Source organism: Ornithorhynchus anatinus, chromosome 1 (genome assembly GCF_004115215.2).
Source record: "Ornithorhynchus anatinus isolate Pmale09 chromosome 1, mOrnAna1.pri.v4, whole genome shotgun sequence".
NCBI classification, from domain to species: domain Eukaryota; kingdom Metazoa; phylum Chordata; class Mammalia; order Monotremata; family Ornithorhynchidae; genus Ornithorhynchus; species Ornithorhynchus anatinus.
Window position 1 is genome coordinate 28,595,088 of NC_041728.1, and position 17,876 is coordinate 28,612,963.

Sequence of the window (17,876 nt, forward strand, 5' to 3'; positions counted from 1 at the left end):
AAGCAGACATATTCCCTGCCCACATTGAGCTTGCAATCCAGAGGAAGAGACAGACACTGTTCTATGCACTGAGGTTGATAGAAGGTAATCGGGTTGGACACACACCCTGTCCCACATGGGGCTCAGTCGTGAACCCCATTTTTCTGATGAGGTCACTGAGGCCCAAAGAATCAGCGTCAGTAAATTGTATTTATTGAGCACTTACTGTGTGCAGAGCCCTGCATTAAGCACTTGAGAGAGTACAACCTAACAATCAACAGACACATTCCCTGCCCACAATGAGCTTACAATCCAGAGATGGGGGAAAATGATATTTATTGAGTGCTTGCTATGTGGAGAACACTGTGCGAAGGGCTTGGGAGAGTACAATACAACAGATGTTGTGTTCTGTTGCCGATTTGTCCATTCCAAGCGCAGTGTTCTGCGCATAGTAAGTGCTCAATAAATACTACTGAATGAATGAATGAGCAGATATACATTCCCTGCCCATAACAGTCTAGAAGAGTGAAGTGACTTGCCCAAGATCACACAGCAGACCAGCGGCAGAGCCAGGGTCAGCACCCCGTTCCTTCTGACTCCCAGGCCTGCGGATGGTCCACTTTATTCTTTTACAAAGAGGTTTCACTCAATCCATCAGTGGTATTTGAGAAGCAGCGTGGCTCAGTGCAAAGAGCACGGGCTTGGGAGCCAGCGGTCATGGGCTCGAATCCCGGCTCCGCCGCTTGCCAGCTGTGTGACCATGGGCAAGTCACTGAACTTCTCTGTGCCTCAGTTACCTCATCTGTAACATGGGGATGAAGACCGTGAGCCCCACGTGGGACAACCTGATCACCCTGTAGGTTATCCGGCGCTTAGAACAGTGCTCTGCACATAGTAAGCACTAAACAAATACCAACATTATTATTTACTGAGCACTGCTTCCCGAGCACAGGGCGCTGCACTAGGTGTTTGGGAGAGTCCGCTACGACAGACCCGGTCCCTGCCCACGAGGGGCTTAAAAAAATCTGGAGATCTGGCTCTACTTTACATACTGCCCTTCCCCGGGTGACCTGAAGAGAGTCAATTCATCCGTGCCTCGCTTCCTCTACCTGGTAAACGGGGACGACAACAACAGGCCCCTTCAGATCTCTGAGGAACAGGAAGTGGGTTAGACGCCCACAGGTGGCTTTAAACTCCCCGAGAACGGGCACCTCTGCCACCAGGCTGATTACAATTCTGCCTCAGGGCCACGGCTCCGAAAAGGTGGGCGACTTGCCCGCCTCTCCCTCGTCAAGCAGCAGGACCCCAACAAGGCCACTCGTGGGCAAGTCACTTAACTTCTCTGTGCCTCAGTTACCTCATCTGTAAAATGGGGATTAACTGTGAGCCTCACGTGGGACAACCTGATGAGCTAGTATCTCCCCCAGCGCTTAGAACAGTGCTCTGCACATAGTAAGCGCTTAACAAATACCAACATTATTAAGGCCAACCTCCGCTGCCTGGCCAACAGCGGACGGACCCGCCCAGGCCGGCAACCTAAGGCTGGGAATCGCCTCAAGCTTTTCCTCAGAACCAAATTATTACTGGGGCCTTTCTTAAGCGCTTGCCGGGCGCCAGGCACTGTACTAAGCGCTGGGGTGGATACAAGCAAATGAGGTTGGACACATTCCTTGTCCCACGTGGGGCTCACAGTCTCAATCCCCGTTTTACGGATGTGGCAACTGAGGCCCAGGGAAGTGAAGTGACTTACCCAAGGCCACACGGCAGATAGGTGGCGGAGCCGGGATTGGAACCCAGGTCTTCTGGCTCCCAGGTCCGTGCGCTATCAACTACACCACGCTGTTTCTCTACACAAATGTGCCACTTTGAAAAGGGAGGGGGGGTTGGAGTGAGGTATTACTACTACAAATAATAATATTAATGATGGTATTTATTAAGCACTTACTAAGGGCCAAGCACTTTTAACATTTTTTGCGGTATTTCTTATGCGCTTACTACGGGTCAAGATGATACTGAGCGCTGGGATCGATAAAAGCTAATCAGGTTGGACCCAGTCCCAAGTAGGGCTCACAGCCTTAATCCCCATTTTCCAGAATGAAGTAACTGAGGCCCAGAAGCGAAGTGACTGGCCCAGGGTCCCACAGCAGACAAGTGGCATATCTGGGATTAGAACCCAGGTCCTTCTGATGTCCTGGACTTTGCTCTACCCTCGAGGCCACACCGCCTCTCAAACCTTGTACTAAGCGCTGGGATAGATCCAAGACCGTCGGAGTCCCTTTCTCGCCTGGGGCTCGCAGTCTAAGTAGGAGGAAGATTTAATCCCCAAGGTGCAGATGAGGAAACTGAGGCCCAACGAAGTGACTTGTCCAAGGTCATACAGCAGGCAAGTGGCAGAGCGAGGATCAGAACGTAGGTCCTCCGACTCCCAGGTCCGCCGCGTCCTTCCTTATAATGAAGTAAGCTACGTTACTGTGGGTTTACCTCGCCAACCGGTCGGAGATTTCACTTTGGACGGCTCTTCGGCACGAAAGGCTTGCTGATTCTCGGTCTAACACCCGGGGGCAGGACCCATCTAGTCTCAGCAACACCCCGGACCCACCTCTTTCAACCCTGTGTCTGAGTTTTTTCCAGTTGTACAATCTTCATTTACCGCCAGGCCCACATGTGATTTGGGAAGCGGCACGGGCCCGGGAGCCAGAAGGATCTGGGTTCTAATCCCGGCCCCACCACTTGTCTGCTGGGTGACCTTGGGGGAGTCGCTTCACCCCTCTGGACCTCAGTTACCTCGTCTGGAAAGTGGGGATGAAGACTGTGAGCCCCATGTGGGAGAGGGACCGGGTCCAACCTGATTAGTCTGTCCTTACCCCAGCGCTTAGAACAGCGCCTGACACACAGTAAGCGCTTAACAAATACCATCATTATTATCTGTCACATCGAGACTCGGCTTAAAGCTTTTCCAAGTGAACCAAATGATCTACCGTTACAGGACTAAGCCAACCAAGGGAACACACACGTATTTTCTGAGTTCTAAAAGTGTTCTTTACCCCCAGCTACAAATGCCCCATCTGATTATCTGATTTTTCTCATACCTAGTCCGAGGCAGAGCACAGCGCTTCACCCACAGTAAGCGCTCAGTGAAGACCACAGCCAATGGAAATACAGTACAACGGGTTGAAAAATTTAAGGGAGCAATTCACAAGATTAAGAATTTGAAAAGAATTTGAGGCTAGGTAACAACTTTGAAGGAGTCTCTTACGGGATAATAACAAAGCTGACATTTGATAACGGATCGTTCTGTTCGCTGGGCCCTATTTAACCGATTCATAAATGTCGTTCTTTGAAATTATTTTCACTTCCAAGTTCAAAAACTCTTCCTAAAATAGAAATGCAAAAGGAAATCAGGCTTATGGTTTCATTTTGGTGTGGGGGGGGGGGGGGGCCTTGGTTTCACAGTTTTTCATTCCAAAATCGAGAACGAATTTTCCAGGGCAGAAGTCTACGGGATCAGTATTTCTACCTTGTCTGAGCTGAGTGCAAATGAAATAGTATATTACTATGTGCGGAACGCTGTCCTAAGTGCTTGGGAAACTACGCAAGAGGTAAAAGAAAGAAACCCTGCCCGCAGAGGATCTTAAAATCTAATCGGGGAAATGGGCGCAATATAATTTACAGCTGAGAGGCAGCAAGGCCTAGTGAAAAGAACCCGGGCCTGGGAGTCAGAAGACCTGGGTTTTAATCCCAGCTCCGCCACTTGTCTGCTGTGTGACCTTGGGCGAGTCACTTCACTTCTCTATACCTCATTCCCCTCTTCTGTAAAATGGAGATTAAGACTGTGAGCCCCGGGGGTTCAGGGACCCGGTCCAACCTGATTAGCTTTTATGTATCCCAGTACTTAGTACACTGTCTGGCACCTACGTTTAAAAACCATAAAAAAGATGAAAGGAAAAATGGATAGGTGGCTAAGTAAGCTCACTCTAGGTAGAGAATGGGTCTATTGTCCAGTTATCATCCCATCTCTCTCCCATCATTCCTTTAGCAAGTTGCCCACACCCACCATCTCAAATACTTCTCCTCGATCCCCTCCGTTCTGGATTCCGTCCCCTTCACTCCACAGAAACCGCCCTCTCCAAAGGCGACCGATGATCTCCTTCTTGCCAAATCCAACGGCCTCCACTCCGTCTTAATCCTCCTCGACCTCTCAGCTGCCTTCGACACTGTCGACCCCCGCCCTCCTCCCGGAAACATCATCCAACCTCGGCTTCGCTGACGCCGTCCTCTCCTGGTTCTCCTCATCTCTCTGGCCGTTCATTGTCCGTCTCCTTTGCGGGCTCCTCCTCTGCCTCCCGCCCCCTAATTCTGGGGGTCCCTCAGGGTTCACTTCTGGGTCCCTTTCTGTTCTCCATCTATACCCACTCCCTTGGAGAACTCATTCTCTCCCGTGGCTTCAATTACCACCTCTATGCGGATGACACCCAAATCTCCACCTCCAGCTCTGATCCCTCTCCCTCTCTGCAGTCTCGCGTTTCCTCCTGCCTTCACGACATCTCTAGTTGGACGTCCCTTCGTCACCTCAAGCTTAACATGTCCAAAACTGCTCTTCTTCCCCCTCAAACCCTGTCCTTCCCCTGACTCAGTTCCTTCCGCCGTAAAATGGGGATTAAGAGTGGGAGCCCTATGCAGGGACTGTGTCCAATCTAACTTGTATCTTCCCCAGAACAGTGCTTGGCACATAGTAAGCGCTTAACAGGTACCATAATTATTATTATCAGTGCCTGTCTCCCCCTCTCATCATGCTCATTATGGACAGGGAAAGTAACTGTTTTATTGTTCTCCTGTACTCTCCCAAGCGCTTAGTACGTGCTCTGCACACGGTAAGCGCTCAATAAGTACAACTGACTCCACGTCCTCTAGACATTCCTCCGGACCCCGCCCGCCGGCAACAATAAAAATCAATTGCATTTATTGAGCTCTGACCGTACGCCGAGCACTGTACTAAGCGCTGGGGAGAGTAAGGTAGAATCGGTCGACATGTTCCCTGCCTACGAGGAGCTTGAGGTCTGGAGGAGAAACCTAAGTTGTCGGGATGCTCAGCAGGCGAGGGAAGACGCAAATATTTGCGGAAGAGTCCGCTGGGAACTAGGCCGGAAGACAAGGGCGGGGGGAGGCGGGCCGGGAGAAAGGGAGCGGGTCGAAGGTCAGAGGTCCAAATTCCGGGAGCCGATGACTCCGTTCGGCTTTGACATGTCTAAAGTTGACCTGGCATGATTAACCCTTGTTTAAATAATAATAATGTCGGCATTTGTTAAGCGCTTACTATGTCCCAAGCGCTGTTTTAAGCGCTGAGGTAGATGCAAGGTCATCAGGTCGTCCCACGTAGGGCTGCCAGTCTCCATCCCCATTTTACAGATGAAGTAACAGAGGCCCAGAGAAGTGAAGGGACTTGCCCGGGGTCACAGAGCTGACAAGCAGTGGAGCCGGGATTAGAACCCACGACCTCTGACTCCCAAGCCGGGGCTCTTTCCACTAAGTCACGCCGCTTCTCAATAGGTCGCTGTTTAGAGAGCGACCTATCACCGCCTCGGGCCCTTCACGGTGACAGCACCCACTGGGAAACAGCGTGGCCTTAGTGGTTAGAGCACGGCCTGGGAGTCGGGGGATCTGGGTTCTAATCGCGCCCCTGCCACTTGTCTGCTCTGTGACCTTGGGCGAATCATTTCATTTCTCTGTGCCCGTTACTTTACCTGTAAAATGGGGATTAAATCCTCCTCCCTCTAACTTGGGCTGTGAGCCTCGTGTGGGCCAATTTATTACCTTGTACGTAGCAGCGCTTAGTACAGTGCCCGACCTACAGTAAGGGCTTAACAAATACCATTAAAAAAAATTCCAATCCCTGTTCATCCCCTAAATTTTCTTAGACACAGCCTCATTTCTGTCAATCACCAGGTCTGACACCCTTAGCTTGTGGCCTGGCTGGTCTAGTTCATTCTTCCCTTTTTTTTTTTTTTAAAATGGTATTTGTTAAGCACTTACTATGTGCCAGACATAGCGCTGGGGTAGATACCAGCCAGTCACGGTGCACCCAGTCCATGTCCCACAGGGGACTCTCACTCTTAATCCCCATTTCCCAGATGAGGCGACTGAGGCCCGGAGAAGTGAAGTGACTTGCCCAAAGTCACGCAGCAGACGCGTGACGGAACCAGGACTAGAACGCAGGTCCTTCTGCCTCCCAGGCCCCCGGTCTTTCCACTACGCCACACTGCTTCTTTAACAACTTCCTGACAACTGGAAGTAAGTTTAGTACCGTGCTCCGCACGCAGTAAGCGCTCAATAAGTACCTCTGATGATGATGAACTGAAGGCCCCATCGCAGACGTGGGGGTCCCGGTACAGTGCTCTGCACACAGTAAGCGCTCAATAAATACGACTGAATGAATGAATAAAATAAGGCCTCGGGGAGTCATTCCAACCGTCCATTGAAATGAAAAACCACGATTTCCAAGAAAGACAGACTAATAATAACCAAAAAAACTGGTATTTGTTAAGTGTTTACTATGTGCCAGGCACCATTCTAGGCACCGGGGCAGCTAATAATAATAATAATAATGATGTTGGTATTTGTTAAGCGCTTACTATGTGCCGAACACTGTTCTAAGCGCTGGGGTAGACACAGGGGAATCAGGTGGTCCCACGTGGGGCTCACGGTCTTAATCCCCATTTTACAGATGAGGGAACTGAGGCACCAAGAAGTGAAGTGACTTGCCCACAGTCACCCAGCTGACAAGTGGCAGAGCTGGGATTCGAACCCGTGACCTCTGAGTCCCAAGCCCGGGCTCTTTCCACTGAGCCACGCTGCTTCTCTATGATGGTGATCGTTAGGCACATAGTAAGTGCCCGGCACCGTATTAAGTGTTGGGATCAGCTCAGATAAAAGCTAATCAGGTTGGACCCAGTCCCTGTCCCGCATAGGGCTCAGAGTCTTAATCCCCATTTCACAGATGAGGTAACTGAGGCCCCGAGAAGTGAAGTGACTTGCAGAGAGCAGGCGGCCGGGATGAGAATCCACGTCCTCCCACTCCCGGGCTCGTGGTCTTTCCACTAGGCCACGGAAGCTGACGACGGAGCCCCTGTCGCAACGAGAGACTCGCGCGAGGCGACGGAGCGCTTTTGTTTGTCATTCCGTTCTCTGTGGGCCCAGAGGATCGATGCCGGGTCTCAGTGACGCACCCTGCTCTTAATGCCCTTAAATCACCCCGGTGTCAAACCAGCTTAGCAACCTTGGTATCTGCCAAGGAAAAGGAAAAAGATAAATAAAAATCGGAGGCCCGCGTCCTCCCGTTTGCCGCCGAAATGGTCGGCGGCCAGGTTTGGTTAAGCCACGTTCAAACCAATTTGTGCAGAGGGAGGGAGAGCGTGGCCCACGTCAACGCCAACACCCTGCAGGGCAAAGTCTGACCGGGGTTTCCTTCCTGCCTCCGATCCTCTCTCTTCCACGCGGCGATTTCTTTTTCTTTTTCTCTCTTTTGCTCTTTCTCTCGGCAGTGAGAGCCCTAGGCCCTGAGGAACCCCATCGATGTCTGTGATGACGGTTCTAGTGATGATGACGCTGGGATTTGCTAAGCGCTAACTATGTGCCAAGCACTGTTTTAAGTGCCGGGGTAGAAGCAGCACGGCACAGTGGAGAGAGGACGGGCCTGGGAGTCAGCAGGTCATGAGTTCTAGTCCCGGCTCCGCCACTCGTCTGCCGTGTGGCCCCTTCAACCCCCCGTGCCTCAGTTACCTCATCTGCAAAATGGGGGTGAAGGCAGGGAGCCCCGTGTGGGACAGGGACCGTGTCCGATCCGATTTGCTTGGATCCACCCCGGCGCTTAGTACAGAGCCTGGCACATAGTAAGTGCTTAACAAATATCATCATTATTATTATTATTATAATATAGTAAGCACATACTCTTAACATTTCCAACAAGGTGACAATTCACCGGAGAGAGAGCACGTAGAAAGTTAAAAACCTCCCTCCACATCAAAGGGACTTAAATTATAAACTTGTTATGGTCAGGGAACATATCTGATATATTGTCTTCTCCCAAGTGCTCAATATAGTACGGCGGTCTCCACATAGTAAGCGCTCAATAAATCGGATTGATCGACGAATGAATTCTGGCGCTCAATAAATCCGATTGATCGATGGATGAATTCCGGACGGCTCCCCACCCTCGAGGTACTTCCCTCTCCCCCTCCGATTATTAAAAAGAAACCAAACCTTCCACAAGTCAACAGTGATGCCGAGTGTGAAACCGGAGTTTGCCGGGGTTGCAAAGGGAGACTTTCAAATTTCAGTTGAGCGGGTGCTTCCAGAAATAACCATTAATTTGCATTTTAAGGCTCACCAGCATGGTGGAGTCGATACAGCCCGGGCCTGGGAGGCAGGTCATGGGTTCTAATCCCAGCTCCGCCATATGTCTGTTGTGTGGCCTCGGTCCAGTCACTTCACTTCCCTGGGCCTCAGTGACCTCATCTGCAAAATGGAGAGTGAGCCAAGTCGGGTCGGGGGCTGGGTCCGACCTGATTTGCCTGTATCCACCCCAGCGCTCAGTACAGTGCCTGGCACGCAGTAAGCGCTTAACAAATACCACCTTGATTATTATGATTATTACTACTGCATCTAGAAGCGAGTGGGTGAATTCTGATAAGCCAGGCACCTACGGGGATTTTTATTAATTTATAATAAAAGTTCTCCCTTCTATTTAGACAGAGTCCCATATGGGACAGGGACTGTGTCCAACCTGATTAACCTGTATCTAACCCAGCGCTTAGAACAATGCTTGGTCCGGATGAGTCTCAACTACCTTGGCTTTCTGTTCCCTCCTGCTTTCACAATCCCCACATAGTATTTGCCTGTCTCCCCTCCTGCCGGCCACTAAATTATGAGATGTTCGGGGCCCTGGAATGTCTGTTTGGCTGCAAGGGTTTAACACAGTGCCTCGTATTCAGCGGGCGCCTACTAAAAAACCACTGGATGACTCGAAACGGATTTCCAGATTCTGTGCGTGGACTGGAGCTACGCAGAGAAACGATCCCATTGTTCCACCGCGGAAGAGCGCTCTCAAAGATGGAAAGTTATCCAGCCGCATCCCGCATCCTTTTATGAGCAGGCGTCAGAGAGGCGGCGTGGCCTGGGAGCCAGAGGACCTGGGTTCTAATCCTGCCTCCACCGCCTGCCTGCTGTGGGACCTGGGTCAAGTCACTTGTCTCCTCTGTGACTCAGTTACCTCACCAGTAGAAAGGGGACTCTGGGCCCTGTGTGGGACTGGGACCGTGTCAAACCAGATAAAAATGTGATTTATTTCTATTATTAAGTTCTGACTCTTCCTCTAGACCTTATGCTCGTCATGGGCAGGGAGTGGGTCTGTTATATCGTACTCTCCCAAGCTCTTAGTAGAGTGCTGTGCACACAGTAAGCGCTCAAGAAATACGATCGAACGATCCTTTATCCACCCTAGCGCTTAGTACAGCTGCTGGCCCACAGTAAACGCTCAGTAGATAGCACTGATGAGGACGATGACCGTACTTTCCCCGAGGCCTCCTTACCCACAGCAGGTTCCCGATCAGCATCGAGGGCTGACGGCCCGGGCAAACCTAAGGAGTCACTCGGATTTATCGAGCGCTTACTCTGTGCAGGGCACTGTACTGAGCACTTGGGAAAGTTGGCTCTCACAGACACATCTGTTGCCCACAACGAGCTGGCAGTCTACAAACGCTCCCTGCTTTTGTTCCCAGAAGTGGTGACATTCAAAACTTCCCCCAAAGCAGGCACAGAAGCGGACCGTGCAGCAGCCCCAACGGCACCCGGAATAGAAGGTCAGCTAGTATCGAGAAACCGCGAGAGCCCGAAACGCTCTACCGAACTGCCCAAGACGACATCAAAAGCGATTGTTCGAGACACTGGGCTGAAATTCATTCTCCCTCGGAGACAATAAGCTTTTGATTTAGTTTGAGACTAAACCCTCCCTAGAAACGTGGGTGACAAAAGAACCAGTTATTAGGCGGCGACGAGCAGAACGTCCAAAAGAACGGAAGGGCGAAGAGCGAAGCCCGAGGAAGGAAAAGTATTAATAAATAATAATGTTGGTATTTGTTAAGCGCTTACTCTGTGCAGAGCACTGTTCTAAGCGCTGGGGGAGATCCAGGGTCATCAGGTTGTCCCGCATGAGGCTCACAGTCTTCACCCCCATTTTACAGAAGAGGGAACTGAGGCCCAGAGAAGCGAAGCGACTTGCCCACAGTCACACAGCTGCCAAGTGGCAGAGCCGGCATTCGAACCCACGACCTCCGGCTCCCAAGCCCGGGCTCTTTCCCCCGAGCCACGCTGCTTCTCTACTTTCTCCGCGTTCAGCTCGTGCCGATGAGGAGCTCCGGGAGAGAGACAGCACGGTCTAGCGGATGGAGCCCGGGCCTGGAAGTGGGAAGGTCATGAGTTCTAATCCCAGCTCTGCCACTTGGCTGCTCTGGGACCTTGGGCAAGTCACTTCACTTCTCTGGGCCTCAGTTACCTCATCTGTCAAATGGGGATTGAGACTACGAGCCCCACGTGCGACAAGCGACTGTGTCCAACCTAATTTGCATCTACCCCAGCACTGAGAATAAGTGCTTACGCACCCTAATAATTATGATTATTTTAGGAAGGAGGACAGGCATAAGGGATGGAGTGAGCGGGATGAGACTGACCGAGAATAAATCCTGTTCAGTCCTAAGCGAGTATTTGGTGCGGCTACGAGGTCTGTACTTATTTTCGGGACCTGTTAAGCGCTACATGCTGAGGTAGACTGAGGTAGACACAAGCCGATCAGGTTGGATCCAGTCCCTGCTCCACACGGGGCTCACAGCTTAAGTAGGAGGAAGGAGGATTTAATCTCCATTTCTCTGACGGGGCAACCGAAGCCCAGAAGAGCCAAGTGACCGACCCGAGGTCGGCCGGCAGACGCGGGATTAGAATCCAGGTCCTCTGGACTCCCAGGCCCGCCATCGATACCTGGCCACGCTGCTTCCGAGATGGTTGGACTGGATATAACAATGTTGGTATTTCTTAAGCGCTTACTACGTGCGGGGCACTGTTCGAAGCGCTGGGGTATCCGGGGTCATCGGGTTGTCCCACATGAGGCTCACAGTCTTCATCCCCATTTTACAGATGAGGTCACTGAGGCCCGGAGAAGTGAAGTGACTTGCCCACAGTCACACCGCTGACAAGTGGCAGAGCCGGCATTCGAACCCACGACCTCTGACTCCCAAGCCCGGGCTCTTTCCACTGAGCCGCGCTGCTTCTCTATGCCCGATGCCCCTTCCCCGACCTCCCCAGATAAAGCTGGAAACGTTTTTTGTCAGCTGTGTGACTGTGGGCAAGTCGCTTCGCTTCTCTGGGCCTCAGTTCCCTCATCTGGAAAATGGGGATGAAGACTGGGAGCCTCACGGGGGACAACCTGATGACCCTGGCTCTACCCCAGCGCTTAGTACACTGCTCTGCACATAGTAAGTGCTTAATACCAATATTCTTATTCTTATTCTTATTTTTGGGGTAATAAATACCTCCTCGAGAGCCGGCTGGCTCAGCTGAGACTACGTGTGGGCGACGGGGTGGGGGAGGCCACGGCCCCGCCTCGGAGGGACTTGGAGTGGCCGAAAAAGTGAAAAGGGGGAAGGAGGGGGCAGAAAACGGCCTCTGCCATGGTAAGCTCGTCATGGGTTCGAATCCCCGCTCTGCCGCTTGTCAGCTGTGTGTCCGTGGGCAAGTCACTTCCCTTCTCTGTGCCTCAGTTCCCTCGTCTGTAAAATGGGGATTAAGACTGTGAGCCCCACGTGGGACAACCTGATTCCCTTGTGTCTACCCCGGCGCTTAGAACAGTGCTCTGCACATAGTAAGCGCTTGACCTATACCAACATTATCGTTCCTGCCTGCGAGGAGTTGACATCCCTAATGAGGCGGAAAGACAGGCATAAAGGAAAAAAACATTTCCAGGCAGGGTAATCAGATTAATCCCAAGTGGCTACAGGTGGTTAGACATTTATACACAAATGCTTGAGGAAGAGGCTAACAGAAATAGTTTATTTCTCTTAACATCCGTTTCCCCCTCTAGACTGTAAGGTCACTGAGGACAGGGAACGTGCCCGGTGGGGACGAGGACGTCCAATATGTGCCATCTTCCTCGTCGAGGGGATTTCTTGGGGGAGGTGGAGTCTTCCCCACCCCAGAGGCCCCCTGCTCAAGGCATCTTGGAGACGTTTTCCCTGGAAATAAGACTCCTGGCCGGGTCCGAAGGAGGAGCCCCCAGCTTTCCTCTTCATTCATTCATTCCATAGTTTTTATTGAGCGCTTACTATGTGCACAGCACTGGGCTAAGCGCCTGGAGCGGACAATTCGGCCACAGAGAGCGACCATCCCTGCCCAAAGATGGGTTTACAGTCTAATCTGGGGGGGGGGGGGGGGGAGGCAGATGGACAAAAACAAGACGACATAATGACGATACATAGGATCAAGGGGATGGGCACCTCGTTAACAAAATAAATAGGGTAATGAATAATATATGCAAATGAGCACAGTGCTGGGGGGAGGGGGAGCAGAGGGAAAGGGGGGGAAGGGGGCTTGGCTGAGGGGGAGCAGAGAGGGAGCAGAGGGAATTGTCCATCCCAAGCGCTTAGTCCCGTGCTCTGCACATAGTAAGCGCTCAATAAATACTAGGGAATGAATGAAAATAAAGGGGGGAATAAAAATATGTACAGGAGAGCAGAGTGCTGGGGGGAGGGAAAGGGGAAGCAGAGAGGGAGGAGAGGGAACTGTTCATTCCAAGCGCTTAGTCCAGTGCTCGGCATTCATTCAATAGTATTTATGGAGCGCTTACGATGTGCACAGCACTGGACTAAGCGCTTAGAATGGACAAATCGGTAACAGAGACAGTCCCTGCCCTTTGACTCTGCACTAAGTAAGTGCTCAATACTATGGTATGAATGAAAATGAATGGGGGAATCAAAATATAGGCAGATGAGCACCGGGCTGAGGGGAGGGAAAGGGGGAGCAGAGAGGGAGCGGAGGGAACTGTCCATTCCAAGCGCTTAGTCCAGTGCTCTGCACATAGTAAGCGCTCAACAAATACTAGGGAATGAATGAAAATGAATGGGGGAATCAAAATATAGGCAGATGAGCACCGGGCTGAGGGGAGGGAAAGGGGGAGCAGAGAGAATTGTCCATTCCAAGTGCTTAGTCAAGTGCTCTGCACATAGTAAGCGCTCAATAAATACGATGGAATGAATGAAAATAAAGGGGGGAATCAAAATACAGACAGGTGAGCAGAGTGCTGGGGGGAGGGGAAAGGAGGGGAGCAGAGGGAATTGTCCATCCCGAGCGCTTAGTCCAGTGCTCTGCACATAGTAAGTGCTCAACAAAGACTATGGAATGAAAGAAAATAAATGGGGGGATAAAAACATGTACAGGTGAGCAGAGAGGGAGCAGAGGACATTGTCCATCCCAAGCGCTTAGTCCAGTGCTCTGCACATAGTAAGCGCTCAATAAATACTAGGGAATGGATGAAAATAAAGGGGGGAATAAAAATATAAGCAGATGAGCAGAGTGCAGGGGGGAGGGAGAGGGAATTGTCCATTCCAAGCGCTTAGTCCAGTGCTCTGCACATAGTAAGGGCTCAATAAATACGACAGAATGAATGAAAATAAAGGGGGGAATAAAAATATAGGCAGATGAGCAGAGTGCTGGGGGGAGGGAAAAGGGGAGCAGAGAGGGAGGAGAGGGAACTGTTCATCCCAAGCGCTTAGTCCAGTGCTCTGCACATAGTAAGCGCTCAATAAATACTAGGGAATGAATGAAAATAAAGGGGGGAATAAAAATATAGGCAGATGAGCAGAGTGCAGGGGGGAGGGAGAGGGAGCAGAGGGAATTGTCCATTCCAAGCGCTTAGTCCAGTGCTCTGCACATAGTAAGCGCTCAATAAATACTAGGGAATGAATGAAAATAAAGGGGGGAATAAAAATATAGGCAGATGAGCAGAGTGCTGGGGGGGAGGGAGAGGGAATTGTCCATTCCAAGCGCTTAGTCCAGTGCTCTGCACATAGTAAGCGCTCAATAAATACAATGGAATGAATGAAAATAAAGGGGGGAATAAAAATATAGGCAGATGAGCAGAGTGCTGGGGGGAGGGAAAAGGGGAGCAGAGAGGGAGGAGAGGGAACTGTTCATCCCAAGCGCTTAGTCCAGTGCTCTGCACATAGTAAGCGCTCAATAAATACTAGGGAATGAATGAAAATAAAGGGGGGAATAAAAATATAGGCAGATGAGCAGAGTGCAGGGGGGAGGGAGAGGGAGCAGAGGGAATTGTCCATTCCAAGCGCTTAGTCCAGTGCTCTGCACATAGTAAGCGCTCAATAAATACTAGGGAATGAATGAAAATAAAGGGGGGAATAAAATATAGGCAGATGAGCAGAGTGCTGGGGGGGAGGGAGAGGGAATTGTCCATTCCAAGCGCTTAGTCCAGTGCTCTGCACATAGTAAGCGCTCAATAAATACAATGGAATGAATGAAAATAAAGGGGGGAATAAAAATATAGGCAGATGAGCAGAGTGCTGGGGGGAGGGAAAAGGGGAGCAGAGAGGGAGGAGAGGGAACTGTTCATCCCAAGCGCTTAGTCCAGTGCTCTGCACATAGTAAGCGCTCAATAAATACTAGGGAATGGATGAAAATAAAGGGGGGAATAAAAGTATAAGCAGATGAGCAGAGTGCAGGGGGGAGGGAAAGGGAGCAGAGGGAATTGTCCATTCCAAGCGCTTAGTCCAGTGCTCTGCACATAGTAAGCGCTCAATAAATACTAGGGAATTAATGAAAATAAAGGGGGGAATAAAAGTATAGGCAGATGAGCAGAGTGCAGGGGGGAGGGAAAGGGGAAGCAGAGAGGGAGGAGAGGGAACTGTTCATTCCAAGCGCTTAGTCCAGTCTTTCTGCACATAGTAAGCGCTCAATAAATGCGATGGAATGAATGAGAATAAAGGGGGGAATAAAAACATGCAGAGCTGAGCAGAGTGCTGGGGGGAGGGAGAGCAGAGGGAAAAGGGGAAGCGCAGCCCGGGCAGGCCTCCTGGAGGAGGTGAGTTCTCCGTAGGGCTTTGAAGGGGGGGGGAGAAGAGAGAGCGAGTCTGGGTTCGGAGGGCGTCTCACCTCTGAGAAATTGACGGCCAGGGGGATGCTGCCGGCCACGTAACAGCCCACCAGCATGGCCAGGGACAGGAGGCTGATGGAGGTGAAGTCGTCCATCTTGCCCCCTCCCTCCTGCTCCCGCCGGAGTCCGACCCCGCCTGGGTTTTCGGGCGCCGTTAGGAGGGCGAGCGGGCGTCCATGCCGCCACCTGGCCCGGCGCTAAGGACGGGGCCGGGACCGGGACTCAGCCCCGCCGGCCTGAGGAGACGCCGCCCCGCCCGCCATGGCCGCCCCGCCCTCCACTTCCGGGTCACCGCCTCACGCTCCGCGCGCGCGCCCCCTCCCTCCCCCGCCGGGGATCACTTCCGGGTCGGGGCCCGCTCCCCCGGCACGTGACCCGCGCCCCCGCCCGCCTCCGCGTCTCCCGCCCGGGCGCCATCTTGGGGGGGGGGGTGGCGCGGTGGCGGCCGTTCCTTCGTTCGTCCCTTCAGTCGTTCGCCGTTCAGTCATTCATTCGTCCATTCATTCATTCATTCGTCCATTCATTCATTCGTGCGTTCATTCGTTCATTCATTCATTCTTCATTCGTTCGTGCGTTCATTCGTTCGTCCGTTCGTTCGTTCATTCATTCGTTCGTCCGTTCATTCATTCATTCTTCATTCATTCGTTCGTCCGTTCATTCGTTCATTCATTCTTCGTTCGTTCATTCATTCACTATTCATTCGTTCGTCCGTTCATTCGTCCGTCCATTCATTCAATCTTCATTCATTCGTTCGTCCGTTCATTCGTTCGTGCGTTCATTCGTTCGTTCATTCATTCATTCGTCCGTTCATTCATTCATTCTTCATTCATTCGTTCGTCCGTTCATTCGTTCATTCATTCTTCGTTCGTTCATTCATTCGTTCGTCCGTTCATTCATTCACTATTCATTCGTTCGTCCGTTCATTCATTCTTCATTCATTCGTTCGTCCGTTCATTCGTTCGTCCATTCATTCATTCTTCATTCATTCGTTCGTCCGTTCATTCGTTCGTTCATTCATTCTTCATTCATTCGTTCGTCCGTTCATTCGTTCCTTCGTTCGTCCGTTCATTCATTCATTCGTTCGTTCGTCCGTTCATTCGTCCGTTCATTCTTCATTCATTCGTTCGCCCGTTCATTCATTCGTTCATTCATTCATTTGTTCGTTCACCCGTCCATCCATTCATTCGTTTGTTCATTCATTCATTCATTCTGTTGCCAAATTGTATCCTTCCAAGCGCTTAGTCCAGTGCTCTGCACATAGTAAGCGCTCCGTAAATACTATTGAATTCATTCATTCATCCATTCATTCATCAATTTGTTCGTTCGTTCGTTCATTCATTCATTCATTCATTCATTCTCTTGCCGACTTGCCCATTCCAAGGGCTTAGTCCAGTGCTCTGTGTACATAGTAAGTACTCAATAAATACTATTGAATCATTCATTCATTCATCCATGCATTCATTCATTCCCCAAATTGTCCATTCCAAGCGCTTAGTACAGTGCTCTGCACATAGTAAGCGCTCAATAAATACGATTGAATCATTCATTCATCCATTCATCCATCCATCCGTTCATCCTTCCATTCATTCATTCATTCGTTCATTTGTTCATTCATTCAGTCTGTTGCCGAATTGTCCATTCTCTGCATATAGTAAGCGCTTAGTAAATACTATTGAATTACTTCATCCATCCATCCATCCGTCCATCCGTCCATTCATTCATTCTGTTGCTGAATTGTATTTTCCAAGCGCTTGGTACAGTGCTCTGCACCCAGCAAGCGCTCAATAAATACGATTGAATGCATTTGGGCAAGTCACGTCACTTGAATGAATGAATAAACTTGGGCAAGTCACTTTGCTTCTCCAGGCCTCAGTTGCCTCATCTCGTGGCCTAGTGGAAAGAGCCCGGGCTTAGGAATCAGGGGTCATGGGTTCTAATTCCGCCTCTGCCAGCTGTGGGCTGTGTGACCTTGGGCCAGTCACTTCACTTCTCGGTGCCTCAGTTACCTCATCTGTAAAATGGGGGTAAAGACTGTGAACCTCACACGGGACCACCTGATTACCCTGTATCTACCCCAGCGCTTGGCATATAGTAAGTGCTTAACAAATACTGACATTATCGCCATTATTATTAAAATGGGGACTATAAGCCCTATGTGGGACAACCTGATAATCTTGTATCTAACCCCAGTGTTTAGGACAGTGCCTGGCCCTTGGTAAGGGCTGAACAAATACCAACATTATTATTATTATTATTAAAATGGGGATTGTCAGCCCCACATGGGCCAGCCTGATTACCCTGTATCTCCCCCCAGCACTTAGGACAGTGCCTGGCACATAGTAAGGGCTGAACAAATCCCAACGTTATCATCATCATTATTATTATTAAAATGGGGACTGTGAGCCCCACATTAATTATTAAAATGAGGACTGTCAGCCCCACATTTATTATTATTATTAAAATGGGGACTGTGAGCCCTGCATTTATTATTAAAATGGGACTGAGTCCCACATTTATTATTCTTAAAATGGGGACTGTGAACCCCACATTTATTATTAAAATGGGGACTGTCAACCCCACATTTATTATTCTTAAAATGGGGACTGTGAGCCCCACATTTATTATTAAAATGGGGCTGTGAACCCCACATTATTATTAAAATGGGGACTGTGAACCCCACATTTATTATTAA

The 17,876-nt window shown here is 50.5% G+C and overlaps 1 protein-coding gene across 3 annotated transcripts in view; it reads right to left on the bottom strand.

The window, feature by feature from the left end:
- Nucleotides 1–15,450, bottom strand: part of SLC39A9 (solute carrier family 39 member 9) — a 32,587-nt gene extending 17,137 nt beyond the window's left edge. For 2 of the 3 annotated variants that reach the window (XM_029061450.2, XM_029061435.2), the window contains exon 1: nucleotides 15,184–15,450. In XM_029061450.2, the coding sequence (XP_028917283.1) occupies nucleotides 15,184–15,279 (96 nt within the window). In that variant the 5' untranslated portion in view covers nucleotides 15,280–15,450. Of the gene's footprint in view, nucleotides 1–8,362; nucleotides 8,398–15,183 lie in introns of those variants that run through there. The other variant, XM_029061443.2, reaches the window with a different exon arrangement.
- Between the last annotated feature and the right edge of the window lie 2,426 nt (nucleotides 15,451–17,876).